This window comes from Musa acuminata, chromosome BXJ1-8, assembly GCF_036884655.1.
Source record: "Musa acuminata AAA Group cultivar baxijiao chromosome BXJ1-8, Cavendish_Baxijiao_AAA, whole genome shotgun sequence".
Lineage (NCBI taxonomy): Eukaryota > Viridiplantae > Streptophyta > Magnoliopsida > Zingiberales > Musaceae > Musa > Musa acuminata.
Window position 1 is genome coordinate 7957422 of NC_088334.1, and position 17811 is coordinate 7975232.

Genomic DNA, 17811 nt, shown 5'->3' on the forward strand with positions numbered 1-17811 from the left:
TCGAGCAAGTAAACATTACTACTAAGAATGTAAAAGATAATAAAATCGAAATGAGCCTTACAACTTGATGGCGAGGGCTATGCATGAGAGGTGTAGTATATCTTTTTGTCAACTAAGGAAAATTGCTTGAAGAACACAAATGTTTTGAAGCAGATGATTAAAAAAGCGAGGAAGCAACGATGAGTTTAAAGGGACTTAGCTACCCAAAATTAAGCAACGGTTAAGATGAAGATAGACTTGGAGGAGTGCCATAGTGTTGCATAGCTACCTATCAATTATGAAGAAAAAGACGCAGATAAGAGACGATGAATAGTAGGGTCATAGGCATGGTAATGTCATGATACTATAAAGATGAGATTTATAGAGTCATCAATCTCTTACTCTCATGGAGGGAGACACATGGTCATAAAGGGGGGCTGAGGAGGTGAAGAATGCAGAGGTAATGACAAGGCAAAAGGATAGAGGTTGGGGACCTTTGTAACTTCGATGCCAATGAGCTTCTCATTAAGATAGTTGAAAATAAGAGACTTCGGGTCAATATAGGAGTGCTTAACTAAGGAATAAAGTAGGCAACCGAGAGATGATAAGGAGATAGGACGAAGATCAGAAGAGGGATAGTAGGAATGACGACGAGAGTCACAAGAGTAATATTCTATTTTAGAAAATAAAGGATTACAAAAATAAAATAAAAAAGAAGCCCTCTTTAGAAAATAAATAAAAATATAAGGTTTGTTAAATAATTTATTCTTAAATATAAATGCTGAATATGACATGAGGAAATAAGAGTCAAAACCGGAGGAGAGATAATAGTGATGATGGAAGTCATAATAAGGTTAATATTATCCTTTTATAAAATAAAGAATATTTTATGAGAATTAGAAAAAAAAACTTAAAAAAAAAGTAGGTAATATGTGATCGTATCATTACCGAGAAATGATAAGGAGATAGGACGAAGATCAAAAGAGGGATAGTAGGAATGACACCAAGAGTCACAAGAGTAATATTCTCTTTTAGAAAATAAAGGATTACAAAAATAAAATAAAAAAGAAGCCCTCTTTAGAAAATAAATAAAAATATAATATTTATTAAATAATTTATTCTTAAATATAAATGTCGACACGAGAAGACAAGAGTCAAGATCGGAGGAGAGATAATAATGACGATGATTGAAGTCATAATAAGGTTAATATCATCCTTTTAGAAAGTAAAGAATGTTTTACGAGAATTAAAAAAAATACTTAAAAAAAAGATAATATGCGATCATATCGGGAAGATGATAAGGAGACAAGACGAAGATCAGAAGAGGGGTACTAGCAATGACAACGGGAGTCACAAGAGTAATATTCTCTTTTAAAAAATAAAAGATTACAAAACTAAAGTAAAAAAGAAGCCCTCTTTAGAAAATAAATAAAAAATATAAGATTTGTTAAATAATTTATTCTTAAATATAAATGTCGAATATGATATGATGAGACAAGAATCCAAATCGGATGAGAGATAATAGTGATGATGATGGAAGTCATAATAAAGTTAATATCATTCTTTTAGATAGTAAATAATGTTTTAAGAGAATTAGAAAAAAAGCACTAAAAAAAAAAAGGGTAATTTGTTGGTCGGAAATGATAGTACATAAGTATAAAAGAAAATTGTTTAAAAAAATTGCGTCTGCCGGGAATCGAACCCGGATCTATTGCTTGGAAGGCAATTATCCTAACCTTTGGACTACAGACGCCTTTATGTTTATGTGTTATAAATTATATATATATATATAATTATTTTAGTTCTTTATTCCCCAAATCAAACGCGCGTTGGCAAGTTGAAACAAACCGCTTGATTGATTTGACCATTCATTGATTCCTCGACGTCCACATTTGTCCCTTTCAGCAAAAGTTACGAACTGTCCCAAGAAGACGTTTGTTCTGAGGTCTGATCGAACTGGTCTACAATGAAAGACCATATCCTACAGATGGAAAATATGATGTCCTCAAATTAATCGGTTCGTTAGTGTCACAAAATTACCAGCGGCAGATAATAATAAATGCATCTCCGTCTCTGTCGAGTCCATACCATATCAGTTCCATTTCATCATCTATACATATGGCTTCTGAATCAGGTTCAGCAGCAATGAGTTAAATCCCCCACTAGTTCACTTTGTTATGATCATTAGTTTGACTTCAAATATCTACATTGCATTCATTAAAAGAGGATAAAACTGCAGCTTGCTCTACGCTTTTCCCCTATTCATAGATGTGCACTGCAGGCCGAGGCATAGAAACACTCAGAAAGAGCAAAATAATTGCTATGAAGCATCTGTGTCAACTTGGGGGATGTAGTGGAACAGAAACTACAAAAATACACATCACAACAGCTTAACTTTTATATAGAAATCTGCAGCCTGATTGCTGGTGCTTCATCTTCCAAATAGACGTTATCGCCACAAGCTTTGTCTCGTATGCACGCCAGGTGTATTTGCCAAAGCTCTTTAAATTTTAGCAATACACAGATTGCATAGCTGCTATATTTCCCAATATTATTTGAAGTATTGACACAGTGTATCACGTCATACCTACAAAGGATAGAAACATGAGAGTAGGAACTAGGCAAAGCAGGCATTCCTTTTCAAATTTGCATCTGATCTTAACTGGCATAAGTGCAGATATGCTTACCAGCATTTTTGGAACACTGACGAGTACAAATGACACTGAGTACAAGATAACTGAGACTGCAATTCCAGCAATCACGTTGTGAGCGAGGCGCTTATCGTCTCTGCTCGGCACAAATGCCATCTTCAATGTGTTTGTCAACTCAAAGAGTCGATGTGAAACCTGCACATGGAAATCAAGAAATAGTCACTCTTTGTTTATTTGTTTGTTCACACACTAGCTACCAATTTATGTGCCAGGTTGATTTGGTAATTCACACACCGCAACATATATCGCGGTAGTGAGCATGAAATTCAACATTGGATAATCAGGAACGAGTGACAGCAGCCATCGCGGTTGTCCATCAGGAACTCCTGATCTGCAAGGTCACAAAACTTCAGTGAGAATATGTTTTAATCCATAATTCAGGAATAAAATGCATTTCCAAGATTATTCATTGACTGAGGAATTCCGACAGAACTATAGATCACATTGCAGACCTTAGCCAGATATGGATCTGAGATATGTAAGTCTCCAAGGTTATTTTGCCAAGCCACCTAACATGTAATTACAGACAATTTTAGAATCTTCTAGTACATAAAAGGCATTTAGATTACAAGAATAGCTTTCCTAAAACTTAAAAGGTAATAGTATATACATCTGTATTCTCATGGAAGAATCAACAAACAATGACTAAAGGAAAGAGGTTACTTACGCAAAAAGGGTAAGAGAGCAGCTCCGAAATGGTTGGGTAAAGTTTCTCAAGGAGATATAAACACTTAATTTACAAGAGAAAGAAGTGTTAGAAGATGGCAAATGAAGATCATAAAATGCACGATGCATGTACAGTAGTTGCATACGTTATCGGGATCCATGATGTATATGGATGATACTTGTTGTAGGTAACCCTGTCCAGCTTGTAAATATACTCATACCATAAGTATCCAGCCTGAGATGCAATAAGAAAGGCATTTGAGACAAAAAGCAGAATAATTGTGAACATTATACGAAAAATATAACGTCTAATAAAGCTACCACTAGTGAAACTGTAACAATAGATGTCTTGATTGATATTCTCTTCCTTGTTTCAGCTTCTTCAAGCTTTTCCATCCACCTCTCAACCTGTAACAGCAAGTATAGAAGTTTGGCAACGAACTAAAAAAAAAGAGTAAGATTATACTTCATAAAGAATGTCATATTCAAAAAATAGTCACGACAACAATGTGAACATTTTCATAAAGGCATATTTCGCATATCTGATTCATGTGCATGGTCATAAATCTTATAGAACAGTTCTGTGTAATTTGTATAGCTGCAAGCCTCTGGTTGCCTTAAGATGTCAGAACCATGATTTATAGATAAAAAGTAATCATTGTGCAATGTAGAACGTTCAATTAAATTATGGAATAATTTCTTAGCAAAAAGTACTTAAAAATATTTAAAACTTACAGTTGGGTGATAGTATGCATATATCATTCCAACAATCCAGATATACCGATCAAGTCCTGACCGGAAGTGCCATTCGTGCAGACGAGGGAATTTTGGTTTCGAAGGATCAGGATCGCTGTAACCTGGATATGTATAAAGAAAATAACTTATTTGACTTAAAACGAACATAATCAAGTCAAAGCACTTGGTGAAAACTTTGCAGAGCACCAACCGAGCAGGAAGGTGAATGGACTCCAAACAATATCAAAAACCCCAGGAACCTCCCAGATCAGAATAACAACCAAAAAGCAGGCAACAACTTTTATGGCAATCACAGCACCAAGCTCATTATATTTGTTCAAAATTCCAAGTGCACCATAGACCATAAGGGTGAAAAGAGTGTGCATGGGGCAGATATAATACAGCATGTAGTCGTTATTAAGGACAATGCAGCAAAATGCCACAAAAAAATTAAGGCGCCACATCATCTGTTAAACAAAGACATATTGTTAGCAGAATTTAGTTAGAAAGGATAAGGAAACAAGAAGATAGGCAAAACCACAAAATCAACACAAAGAAATAACTATATGTGTGTGCATACAATTTACCTGAGCAAATCGAGCAAGACTGAAATCTTTCCGAACATAATAGTAAGAAAAATTTCCAAATCCAGTCATCCACACATATGCAGCAATGAAAACACGAATTGCGTTGTATATTTCCTTTGCATTAAAGTAGTGGTACATTAAAAATAATACCTGTAAAAGAGCAGCCACTATAAGAAGAGCATAAATGCTGAAAGGTGAGGCTTATATCTGATGGTCCAGCTCCAAAGTAATTCAAAAACCAAGATCTTAAAAAATGAGTTTATAAATACTATACTGGACAAAATAAAAATGGTCATGGAGTCTACACAATAATATAAGGAGTCTACAAAAGTCAAGCCACGAAACATTTTATCTGAGAATGAAAAACAGATTGTGCTTAAACAGTACTAGGAATTATTATAGGTTGGACCAGATACGATTCAACAGGAATATATTAACCAACAGAATTGGGAAAGATATCCAACAAAATCCAGATCAACAGAATGAACACAAAGTTTTCGAGCAAGTTTCTTCTATGATTAGCTTTGCCAGTAGGAATCAATCAAAATAGAAAAGCCTCCTGGTGAAACCAGAAATTTATGCTTTGTTGATTCAAGATGAAAAAGAACATTCTAATCCTCTGGCCTTAGGTTGTGCTGTTGATTTCTAATCGTCTGTACTTCATGTGCCGTCCACAAACTTGTTTCACATTTTCTACTACACAAATATATCCAGGTACATATTATCTAACTAGTAATCATGGTAAGCTCTCTGCTACATGATAACAAAATTAAACTGGAACAGTTTATTTGCACAGACAATTTTCATATACATAGTATAAACAAACAGAAACACAGGTTGACCAAGCAATGATAGTCAATAGGAGGATAAACCTGCATCCATCCTTTCCATTCTTCAGTCTGATGCCTATTCAGATACAATATAGATTTTCCTGAAAATGGCGACTTGTCTTGGTGGACTTTGAAAGATGTCATTGAGGCCACAACAATAAGAAGAAAGTAGAGAAAAAGAAAGAGATCACGGCTGTAATTCTGCAGATAGAAGGCGATATAGAGTGAGCATTTTTTAAAAGTATATAACATTCTGCAACTATGCCAAACAACAATAAAATTGTCAAACCACAGTCAAACAGAAAGAAAATCATAAAAAAATTATGAACAAAAGAAATTGTAGGGGTTATTGCATTCCAGAGTTGTTTTACCATCAATCTATTACTAAAGGAAAGTTTCTAGAGACATGTATTCATGTATATTATAAGTAACAGCTCTCTGTAACTTCCCAAAGAAATAACCAGTATCACCTCAGTATTGCCAAGAGATAAGGTTGATAATTATCCAATTTGGTGCCTTTTTGGTCCTGAGTTTTAGCCTATGCAAGAGTTAATGCAGCTGTTCAGTCCCATAACAATTAAGTCAGACACAGATGACTACTGGGTAGCTTGCGACGATTTGAATTTATAAACTTCTCTCAACAGTATATAAATTGCAATAATAATTTTCCTTGTGGCTAGAGTATATAATCACCATTCTGATTATCAATTTTTTTTGGGTTCCATATTGCCAAGTGCCTAACATTCTATTCTATTAAGAAACAGTTCTTACTGTGACGAATATTCTTGATACATTTTGTAGGTACACACTTCCCTGAATTGCCAAGATTTTACCACAATAAAAAAGGATGAGAATACCAAGATCTGAACTAGTTGAAAACAGAACCCTACATCCAGAAAGGTATCACATGTAATGTCGAGTAAGGCTTGTTGGTCATGTTCTTTTACAAACATTGATTTTCTAGGTAAATTGCCAAGGGCTGCAAGCCATTCTATGTTGTGCTTTCACTCTGAAAGAGTTTTGCTGTGAACCAGCTCGATTCTCAAAACTTTCTTAACTGCAACTTTCTAAACGCCCACACCTATCGAGCACAAATACTTTGATGGCTTGTTTTGTTTATATTGAGTACATGCCAAACACAGTATTGTACGATAATTCTTGGACATGGATACTTCCTCGAAACATCTGAATCTTAAAATACATTAAAAAATGATAATTTAGGATATGGCATTGAATACTACTTCGGAGAAGTTTGCTTATCTTAAATGTCGAATTTTGTCTTTTATTATAGACAAGACATAAATATATTAATAAAATAATTGTATATACATAATTCATAATAACCATCATGTTATGATTATTGAGATATAAATAATGAAAATTTAAGTTCAACCATAATTTTCTTATCATAATGCTATGTCAGTAAAAAAAATCATCATGAATTGTTTAAGGGTGCTAGTTATAAACTTTAAGACTATTAACAAATATCAAACTTCACCACATTGATTTGACATAGCAGTGCTTTCATATACCAAGTTGTACTAGTTACTATAATATCCATATCTGCATATATGCATCAGAAATTAACACTATTTTCCATATATCTAGGTGCTTCAGTGTGGACAAAAACTCTGTAAAAGAAGCATGATATAATTTAAGCAACTTGAGTGCTAATCGTACCTTTTTTGACTCCCCAAATAGATTAGTACGATCACATACATAAAAATAGAGCAAATAAGCACCAAATTCTGATCTGAAAGTGCCATTTGACAAAAATCACAATCGGTAAAATCAACAAACATTTTATAATACAATAAAATAGTTACTTACATAGCCCTCAATATCAATCGATTCTCTAGCAAGAATGCTTCGTCCATCAGAAAGAACCTAAACAGCTCCAAAATGTACAATGAAATTTGACCTTAGCTAAGAACAGATAGCAACATAAAGCTTTCCTAGCAATACAGATGGTTCAAGAACATCAGATGACCAACCTTAAAAAGTGTGATGTGGTAGACAAATGGTAAGCTTTTGGAGATGCTGCTTGAAGACCACTCTCTAATAACACAGCTTGATCATCTTCTTTGTTTGCTTCCTTATCCAATACAACCAAATTGACGTCCGAGTTTCTGCCGCTGCAGAATGAATTGTAATCATCAGTTGCTGTTTAAGGCTAAACTTTAAGACAACTCCGGCTTACTCACTGCAATCCAGAACAGACATGAAACTTCGCAGAAATTTAAGATTAAAAAATAGAACAATTTGAAGGACTAACTAGTACCCAGTATGGTAGCAACTCATGCTAAGATAATTGGATCATATTAGTAGTTCATCTTGGTGACATCCTCAGTCCACAACAGCAAACAGCTCTCCCATACCATCACCTCGGTCGAAACACCACCATAGCTTGACCAGCCAAATGGTGGGGGTGGGAGATAAAGAATCATTTTGTTTATCATTTATTTCAATTCAATAGTCATTCATCCTCAAATAGCATTTCATTGTGTTGGCATAGATCCATCATTGTTTATACTCTATACCCATCTAATCCATAATCATCTAAAACAAATATGATTGTCCAAACTCATTTCCTCCAAATAACCAAAGATCATCAGGTTAAAAGGCTTCCCATATTATACATATGTTTCTCCATCTAAAGACAAAAAGGTGAATGCCCAATTCATCAACTTCATATCTGATCAAATTTTAAGATGTATCAAGTATCACCACATGTTTATGATTTGACTGCCAAGCCCATTTCACTAAGTTGATCGTAAAATTATCTTCTCGAGTCTATCTACAACTTCATCAATGACATCATCACTTCTTTGGTGTCACTAATCAGCATAAGGGAAGCATAAATTTCATTCAACTTATAGTGGCAACGTCAGCTCTTTGATCTCAAATAGCCAGTACCGCTTAAGCTTATTTCATATGACATTGGAGTGTCATATAAACAGAAAGCTAGCTACTAAAGCAAATTCTGTGTTAAAATTTGTATCATAAACTCCACCTTGTGGTGCAAGATAAAATGGCCATCACTCCAACTTAAGATGAACGACAAAGTATTAACAGTAACTAACAGCAAACCTACAGGAAAAGATCTATCTGATATAAATGGAAAACAACTCACGCTTTCAAGGGTGCTGAATTTTTCCTGTACTGCAAGAATTCTGAATACACCCATGCTGCCAAAAGTGGAATAATTCCAAGCATAAATGACACCTGTCACAAGCAAAACATAATACATTAGTTCACAAGAAGCCAATGAACTGCTTTTTACGGCGTTCTTACTGCATCGAGGAATGAAAACCGGAAACAAGCGAGATCTGATTGGAGTTAGATAAATGCTTAAAACATATCTTGTAAATCACTTCATTTTCAACATTGTAATTCACGAATATAACAAAGTGTAACGGAGTCATCAATTCCGAATCTATAAATTGAAATCCAAAAGCAAGAGACTGGAAATGCCGTCCTTCATAGATAAGACGACCGATCAGAGAATTCTGTTCACCTCTTAACACATTGAACACCACGGAACCCACTACCCAAAACCCTAGGCTCCGCAATGTCGCATCGCAACTAAAAAATACATTCGAACACACGAAAAATCCACGAATCCTAGCATATCATCTGTATCCGACTTCTCGTATATCCAAGGAAATGCAGCTCGAAACAAGAACCCAAATCGAAATCGCTCGACACTCAAATCGACCGAAGGTAAAGGGAAATATTTCAATTAAACGACAAATCGGATCAAAAAACCATCAGATCTAGCTCGATTCCCTTTACCTGCCCCGCAGTTACAGGGCCAGAGATCTCCATCGACGATGGAAGAGTAAACAGCAGATCTACAAGGAGAAGAGCCCAAGATCGAGGAGCATTCGATGGATCGATCAGAGGAGAGCACCAGATCTGATCCCCAAACTCATCTCATTACAGCCACAACCAAGAAATTAACGCAAGAGGGATTGATCGAGCGCGTAAATGCGAGGTTGGGTGAGCGGCGGTCACCCAAAGACAGCAACCCGGAAATAAATTGAGTTAAGAGATCAGTGACGCAGGATGAGTTGTTCGTTTGTTAGATGATCAGAATCACGGGGCTGCCACTGTGAGCTCCAAGGTGACGTGTCCCTCTTTCCGTGTCGGTGCCGCCAAGAATGCATGCGTTCCCATTGCGATTAGGAATTGATGTTCCAATCGATCCAACTCAATTCGATTGGATTCGATCCGTTTTGTCTTGTAAATTAAACCGAGAGAACCACTTATCCTAATTTCAAATTTATGTCATTATATTTCCAAAATATATGTTGGTATAAGTTACGTTTCATCGTACTTAAATAATGTGGCAATTTGCGACTTTGACGATTCATCTTACTCAAATAATGTGACAATCTTACTATAATTTGGTAAATGATGCAAGCGGGATTCGGGGTTGCTCATTGTAGTCTATGATGCGGATGACGAAAACTGACGGAATATACCCGGAATATTCCGCTAGATTAAACGCGAGGGATTCGTAGTGGAGCGACCTTCGGCTCTACGACGAAAATGACAGAATATACCCGGAATATTCCGCTAGATTAAACGTAAGGGATTCATATTGGAGCGACCTACGGTTCTCGTACGACGAGAGCGAGTTGAAGGGGCATCTCTTCCCGTCGCCGTTTCAGCCATGCTCTCACCGTCGCTGACGCTGCCATAAAGGCGTGGAAACGATCAGCCCTGATGGAAGTCCTCGTACGGGTGTCCCTAGGATAGCAAGCATGGATGTCGCGTGTGGACTTGGGGGCTCCTTTAGGGTTTTAGCTTCACTCAGTAACTCCCTCCGGTGAATTCAACACAAAGGTAGGCGATATTGTTTTATGTCGAATTTTCTTTGGGAATTTATCTTTCAGGATTTAGCAAAAAAAGACGATCTTGCAGTTCATTTCTTTCCGTTTGATTCTTTGTGTTACTAGGCTTCGGTAAATTACTGCGCCATAGCTCAATTTACTCTTCGGGTTCATTTAATTAATGCTGGAGTGTGGCTAGAGTGTGGAAAAGACGCTTCTTTGGAATTAAATCACGAAGCTTTAGTGATTGACAATGTTACGTTTGAGATGATGCGTACTGGGACAAGCTTCATTGCATTTCTCTTCTTATTGGGAGAAAGAATACCTTTGGTTGTTTGTCGGAAGATAGGTGACTGAGAGAGTATTCCTTGTTTGTTTGTTTTTTTTAATTGTGGTATCTGATATTGGCATTCTTCATAACCATCTGAGAAGATAATGATGGCTATTGGGCGATGAACCTCGGCTATGGCCAGATGTTGTTGTGTTGATCTTGGATATTTTTTTGATATGCAATCCATTGGTGGAGATTGGTGATCCTTCCTGTAAACTTGAATCATGTATCTCAGAGAGGGTCGCTCCTTGTTGCTAAAGGTTCGAAATCCGGTGATGCCAGTGGTCCTCAATATGGATTTGGTCCCTGATGGTAAGCGAGAAAAGGTTTCAAATGTTTCTGAAGTGAAAGAGACTGATGTACAGAAGAGTTTACATTCGGAGAGGAATGTTGCAGTTGCACTAGATTATTTCAGATCTGTAGCTGTATCAAGAGGCTTTAGGCACACACGGCTCACATACCAAATTATGATTGAGAAACTAGGGAGGGAAAGTCAGATGGATGCTGTTCAATACCTCCTGCAACAAATGAAGCTGCAATGTCTACCCTGCTCCGAGGACATACTTGTCAGCGTCATAAGTTCATATGCTCGAATTGGATCTGCAGATCAAGCTTTAAAAACATTCTATCGCATTCAAGATCTCGGTTGCAGACCGACTGTGAGAATTTATAATCATCTTTTGGATTCATTGCTCAAAGATAACAGGTTTAGTATGATAAATCCTATTTACAGCAACATGAAGAAAGAGGGAATAGAGCCCAATGTGTTCACATACAACATTCTTCTCAAAGCTTTATGCCAAAATGATCGAGTAGATGTTGCATACAAACTTCTTATTGAGATGGCAAATAAGGGACATTCTCCAGATTCTGTGAGTTATACAACAATAGTTTCTTCCCTTTGCAAGTATGGGAAGTTAAATGAGGCTAAGGAGCTGGTTACTTGTTCAACCCCATGTGTACCTACTTATAATGCTCTCATAAATGGCATGTGCGAAGAACTTAGAATGAAAGAGGCACTATGTTTTGTAGATGATATGATAGCTAGAGGATTATTCCCTAATGTAATTACCTACACAACAATTCTTAATGCATTTTGTAAGGTTAGAGAAATGAGGTTGTCCCTCGCTATTTTGGCTCAAATGCTGGTTAAAGGATGTGCGCCTAATATCCTTACTTTCACATCTTTGATAAAAGGTTTTTTTGAAGAGCACAATATATCTGAAGCTCTCGATGTTTGGGATAGGATGATTCGGGACAGATGCATGCCCAATGTTGTTGCATACAATGTCCTTGTTCATGGTCTTTGCTCTACTGGTAATCTGAAAAGTGCTTTATCTGTCTTTGATGAGATGATTCAAAATGATTTTCCTCCTAATATTAGAACTTATGGTTCTCTTATTGATGGCTTCTCGAAGCAAGGAGACCTAGAAGGTGCAATGTCAACATGGAACAAGATGATGGACAGCGGTTGCAAGCCTAATGTCCTCGTGTATACTTACATGGTGGAGGCATTTTGCAAGAACTCCATGTTTGATCATGCAATAAATCTTATCCAGAACATGATGTTAGAGGATTGTCCTCCCAATACAGTGACATACAACACATTAATTAAGCATCTATGTGACAGTGGAAGAGTGGGTTGGGCCATGAGTATAATTGATGATATGAAAATACAAAGGTGTCAACCAAACACCAGAACCTACAATCAGTTGCTTGATGGCCTTTGCAGAGAAGGAAACTTCAAAGAAGCTTTTACACTTGTGAATGATATGTTAGTGAATGGGATTGAGCTAACTTTGGTTACCTATAACACCATAATACATGGCATCACTCAGGCAGGTATGATCGAGGAAGCTTTACTACTTACTGGAAAGATGATAGTTCAGGGTGTACAACCTGATTCACTCACTATTAATGGAATAATTCATGCTTTCTGTGAGGAAGGCAAAGTTACAAACTCTGCTCGACTATTAGGTCTAATGAATACAGAAAATTGTTATAGGGATGTCTTTTCATACACTAGACTGATTTCTGGTCTTTGCAATCAGCAGAATTTAGAAGAATCAATGGTATATCTTCTGAAGATGTTGAGTGAAGGAATTTTCCCAAATGTTGCTACATGGAACGTGCTAGTGCGCAGCATTTCCATGAATATGGATTACTCTAGTTCAATTCAATTAGTGAATCATATCCTGAATTAAGGTGATGGTGATAGAGCATGGATGGTATATTCTTTGTTAACAATCATCAACAACGAGTTGGATTCTGAATATTTCTAGCCCACTTTATAATCAGCAGAATTTTCAGTTTGCTTCCTATCCTTCCGCGGCAGTTGCTTTTGCCATGAGCTGATACATTTTTGGGTGACACAAGGTTGAATTATAGTCTGTCAAAGCCTACAATTCACATAATACATGAGTTAGCAGAGACAATGGTATAAGAACCTTGATGAGCATCTTGCTATTTGATTAGTTTTGGGTAACAATAAATCTTGCTTCTTTTTTAGAAGTAAATATCCCTGCTACAACTACTTGCATTAGCCATTGACTGATGGTGAGGTACCTTATCTGTTCAGTAGATAAAAGGTTTTAAATTTAAGCCTCTTGTGTCAAAAATTTATCCTTGGCATGCTTTAACATGCCAATATGAGCTTCTGACCAACTGATAATTATTATTTGATTTAATTGATCTATGGCTCTATGTCTTCACTTATAGCATCCATGTTTTGTGGTAGATGCTTGCTTTGTATCTCAAGAGGTTTTCTAGCAGAATTCCCACAATAATAACTGGAGAAGTCATCCATCAAAATCCTAGAGGAAGACATCTCCAAAGTGAAATTTCTTGGGGGACATACAAATGCCAGTATTATTGAGGATAACTACAGGAACTTCTCGATGCTCTAACTTTGTATGAAATGTATCTTTACTGAAGTTGATAATCGGTGCTAAATGATTTTACAGATTATGGCACTTATCCATGTGAAGTAGATAATAAAATGTTGCTACATGGTCCCACTTACATCAGAAGTATGTTGTTAATTTCTACTTAACATTATATGCTATTAACCTATTGCAGCCTTTTCTTATCTTTAAAGCCTTAAAAAATGTTCAAAAATGTTAACTGTACTTCATTTCAGCTGTAAAATTTACAAAACCTTCAAGAAGATATGAAGTCCATCAACTAAATAAATTCCTAGAGTTTCATTGAAGTATTGCTTGAGTTATCATAGATGAAATAAAACATGGACAATGATCTTGCAGATTCATCGAACATGATGAGCATTTTCAGTTATTTTTATATAGTCTAGGTGACTTTTGAGTTTTGATTGATATCACTTATTTTAAAATATAATTTATTTGATTCTAGTAGTTGAAACTGCAAAAGGAATTAAGGAGGTAAACTCGATATGTCGCCTCATCTTGGTTACAATTTCACTTCACTTGCATTCCTGGTTTTTTATTTCCTTTTAATATATTATATGGAGTATCTATGAATGTTCATGCTAACAGTTACATAATAGCTTGTCTTTTGTAGATCCTGTAATCTTTTCCCCTAAATGGTACAAGATTCATGTCAGGTTGGTTCATTACTAATGGAGTAATAATACAGTTAGATCTGTCTATTTTTGTTATTCTCCTTAATTGCTTTGAACGTGATGTTGGATTGGCTACTAGATGCTTGGCTTAATAAGTGATAAGTAAATTTAGGCAGACAGCATGCTCTAGGGCACTTATCATTTCTCAGCAACTTGTAGGTGCTACGTCAATTATAAAGTATTGTGGTAGTATGTCATTTTTTTGTTTTCTTCCAAACAATATTGGTTATAGTTAGGTTGAGTATTCTGCAAGTTTTCAAGGAAGCTTAGCATGCTGTCTTTTTAAAATGCTTAATTTTGAATATCACTAATCATGTTTTTCACCTCAACAACCTAAACATTTGTTATTGATTTTTAGTGTTCAATAAAATATTCTCATTTCATCTTATAAACATTTATTTCACATGATAAGTTTACTTGATTGTAAGATTTATGTAAACTTTGGCATGTATGAATTCTCCAGCAAAGGCATTATTAATTTGGATACAAACTCTTGGAATTAGATTGTCCATAGTTCAGATAGCAGAATTTAGGCTTAAGTTCCTACCCTATTATGCATATGTTCATTTCTCATCTCTTTGTTGGCCCTGATTGACATTTCATGCTATGATTCCCATATCAACTAAGAAGAATAACCACTGAATTATGACAGCTTCACATTTCTATACATCTTCTAGATGTTGCCTCATCAGTAAACAGTAAAACACCTTCTGAAGCTAAGCTGTACCAAGTTTGTGGATTTGTAACTTTCTAGAGAAGATTACCATAGCAAAGAGGACCTCTAATGGTCCCTGATAAAAACAGTCGAATCTGAGAAAAGTTGAAATCTCAGCATGACTTATCAGATGCTCTGGATTTACTCAATTTGGAATATAGGTTGGTTAGCAGCATGATTTGATTTGGCTGAAATGCTACCGAGAATTCACTTAGTGCTTCTTTGTTGCTTAATTTTATGTACGATGATGTGATGATCTTGGCCTTGCTTAATCTGGACAGAGTTGATCGCTAGTGTTTCTCCAGACTGCATAGTGCTGCCCTGCTGCTTAATTTAGTCTTGCTTTATGCTTATAGAATGATATTTAGATGTGTATGATGATGTGATAATCTTGGTCTTGCTTAATCTGGACAGTATTGATCGCTAGTGTATCTACTGCAATTGATATGCTTATCAAAGCAGTAGGAAGAGCTAACTCTTGTAAGTGTACTACATGGCCTGTCTCAAGGACTTTCAAATGATTGCAAGTAGACACCATCTAGCAGCTAGTACATTTCCAGTTTACGAATGATGCATTGTTTTAGTATATGCATTTTAATTACTCAGTTCACTCAAATTTGGCTTTAACTTCTGGTTATACCTCATGTTTACTGTCATGAAAACATGATGCATCAGATTCAACAAGCATTGCTTTGTGTAACTGTTTTTTTAGTTATATTACTAAAAGAATGACAAGCTCTGGACAATTTGGTGGAGCTTTTTAGTCTTCTTTGAGGGTCTTAACCTATCATCATTTTTTTCCCCTATAAGTGGCAATCTCATGATCTCGTATGCTGAAGTAAATCTTATTTATCTACCACTCGTGCTCAGATTTAGATTAACTTTGGCTAGAATTTTATATTTCCTTTTCTTCACTGAAATACTGAGGCAAATGAATAATCAATTTCATATTTTGCCCTCTACTTCAAGCTGTTTTTTTTATTTTTTCGTGGCCTTACTGATTTTTCTGTTGTAACAGTATTTTTTAAGGCTAAATAATGTCTGCTTGTCAAGATTCAGTTGTATTTGGTCCTTTTGTTAATAAAATGATGTTTTCTTTCCTATTTGTCTGTTATGTAAACTTTGTTTGTCAGTATTACTTGCTAGAAGATATTGAACTTGTGAAGGGATTCTATGTACTCTACAAGTCTTGCTAGTTCCTTTGGAAATTGGCCTTGATTAAGAATACTTTTTACTGATTGATTCTGGACATTCATTCATTGGTCAAGTTTCTGTTTGATAGTTTTTTTACTCATTAATCTTCTCTTCATTTTGTTATGAATGAAAATTTCTCATCTAAAAAAATTCAACAGATGCTAGCTGAGGAGAATCCGATCCATAGCTCTGTTACGTCCTCAAACAGAGAAGTTCAAATGATACGTAAACATCGGCTTATGAATAGAATTCTCGTGGACAATGAAAGCAGAAGAGTCAGAATCTGACCATGAGGGGAACGGAAAGACGGATGTAGCAAACCCTCTGCAAGTTTATGACTCTGATGATCTCAGTGGCAGCATGGACCAGCTTCAAGATCTACAGATAGTGTGGTGACATCTATCAAGGCAATTTTTGTCATTGGATCATCTTGAGTTGAAGAAGATTCTATTTATGTAATCGAATTGTTTTTTCAGGCCATTATGGTTGATTCCACCTCATGATACAGAGCAGGGTCTCATGAGACTGGATGTTTGGTTATGTTGAAGAAGGATTTAACACAGATTGAGGAGATGAGGTTATTTGCTCCAAAGAGGATAATGTTGTATTTTCTTTTACACATTAATTTCTGATGCGGACTTTGGTTGCATAGCTTTGGTCACCTAATTGTCATGGACGATCGTCGTGCACTCGCAACATTTTCGCTTAACGAATCGTTCGTCGCTTTTGCATCTTTGTATAGATGTTTATGTTTGGTAATATGTTTTGTTTTGGTTTTATGTGTTTTTGCTGAAAAAATGTAAACAAGAATAGTTCGCAGTACTACAGTGTGATTGTTCACCACGTCGAGTAAAATTATCCCAAAATGATTTTATTTTTGCATGTCACAGCTTGTTTTATGTAAATCTAGCTTTACCCAAAATATCAGTCATCTCAGACCCATGGAACCTCATAGGTGGCACAAGTTCACAAATTAATTTTATAAGAATTTATCATCGCACTCGTTTGTGGACTTGCGATTGATCGTTTTGCTTTCTAAAGTCTTTGTTTTCTCCTTCCTTTTTTTTTTTGCACTCGAAGTGCTTGCTGAATTATTTGTAAATCTTTCCTCATTGCGAGACGTCGAGATTTCTCTATCGTTCGCTTTCGAACTAATCAACTTGCTTTTTTTATAGATCATATGAGATCCGAACAAGATTATAAATTGGCTAACTCTTTGTGAAAGCATATCGCAAGGGCGCTTCATGACTAAGACAATCCTAGCTAAGTCTGAAAAGTTAGCGTAATGGTGCTTCACAATTTAAACAACTCCAACTAAGTTTGCGACTTTGTCACAAGAGTATCTCATGAGTTGGACAATTTTAACCAAGTCCATGACATAATAACAAAGAAGCCTATGTTTTATAACATATAACTCAAAAGGCTTATAAGAAATAGTCATCTGACTAAAATAGAGTTTAAACTACCCATACTTATGTACTTGGATCTTATTAGCATTATGATTTTTATACTTAAAAATTTATATTGAGATCTTTATAGTTATGAAAATAAAATAATTAATCTCATTTGTCTTATCGTCGTCAGCTACATTGATGAAAAACACAATATATGACATCATGTGTTAGAT

The 17811-nt window shown here is 35.8% G+C and overlaps 2 protein-coding genes and 1 non-coding gene across 8 annotated transcripts; 1 reads left to right on the forward strand and 2 right to left on the reverse strand.

Moving 5' to 3' along the window:
* Positions 1-1660: 1660 nt before the first annotated feature.
* TRNAG-UCC (transfer RNA glycine (anticodon UCC)) lies at positions 1661-1732 on the reverse strand. Its single transcript has one exon. It is a non-coding gene; the product is annotated as a tRNA-Gly (tRNA).
* Positions 1733-2269: 537 nt separating this feature from the next.
* Positions 2270-9555, reverse strand: LOC135587374 (protein REDUCED WALL ACETYLATION 1-like). 2 transcript variants are annotated; one of them, XM_065078699.1, is made up of 16 exons: positions 9304-9555; positions 8642-8733; positions 7503-7643; positions 7339-7395; positions 7189-7261; positions 5551-5709; positions 4679-4828; positions 4303-4558; positions 4092-4213; positions 3678-3764; positions 3503-3591; positions 3358-3420; positions 3143-3199; positions 2925-3021; positions 2667-2825; positions 2270-2566 (listed from the first exon to the last, which is right to left on the reverse strand). In XM_065078699.1, exons 1-16 carry the CDS (start codon positions 9334-9336, stop codon positions 2561-2563), a joined length of 1641 nt encoding a protein of 546 aa, XP_064934771.1. In that variant the 5' UTR covers positions 9337-9555; the 3' UTR covers positions 2270-2560. The 2 variants fall into 2 exon arrangements, with proteins under 2 accessions (XP_064934771.1, XP_064934772.1); XM_065078700.1 differs by lacking the exons at positions 8642-8733; positions 9304-9555 and having other exon boundaries at positions 7339-7403.
* A 573-nt stretch (positions 9556-10128) lies between these two features.
* Positions 10129-16833, forward strand: LOC135582921 (pentatricopeptide repeat-containing protein At3g48810-like). 5 transcript variants are annotated; one of them, XR_010475852.1, is made up of 3 exons: positions 10129-10359; positions 10473-15538; positions 16343-16833. XR_010475852.1 is itself a non-coding variant. In XM_065078702.1 (2 exons), the coding sequence occupies exon 2, from the start codon at positions 10902-10904 to the stop codon at positions 12879-12881; it is 1980 nt and encodes a 659-aa protein (XP_064934774.1). In that variant the 5' UTR covers positions 10129-10359; positions 10438-10901; the 3' UTR covers positions 12882-16833. The 5 variants fall into 5 exon arrangements, 2 of the variants coding, with proteins under 2 accessions (XP_064934774.1, XP_064934773.1); XR_010475853.1 differs by having other exon boundaries at positions 10473-13114; positions 13415-16833; XR_010475854.1 differs by having other exon boundaries at positions 10473-13114.
* The last annotated feature ends 978 nt before the right edge of the window (positions 16834-17811 follow it).

Excerpts from the sequence above, each read along its gene's own strand:
- LOC135587374 (XM_065078699.1), bottom strand. The coding sequence starts at position 9,336 with ATGGAGATCTCTGGCCCTGTAACTGCGGGGCAG. Across the intron at positions 4,829-5,550 it reads AATGGAAAGGATGGATGCAG|GTATTATTTTTAATGTACCA; the intron begins GTTTATCCTCCT and ends GCTCTTTTACAG. Across the intron at positions 4,214-4,302 it reads TCCATTCACCTTCCTGCTCG|GTTACAGCGATCCTGATCCT; the intron begins GTTGGTGCTCTG and ends ATACATATCCAG.
- LOC135582921 (XM_065078702.1), top strand. The coding sequence starts at position 10,902 with ATGTATCTCAGAGAGGGTCGCTCCTTGTTGCTAAAGGTTCGAAATCCG.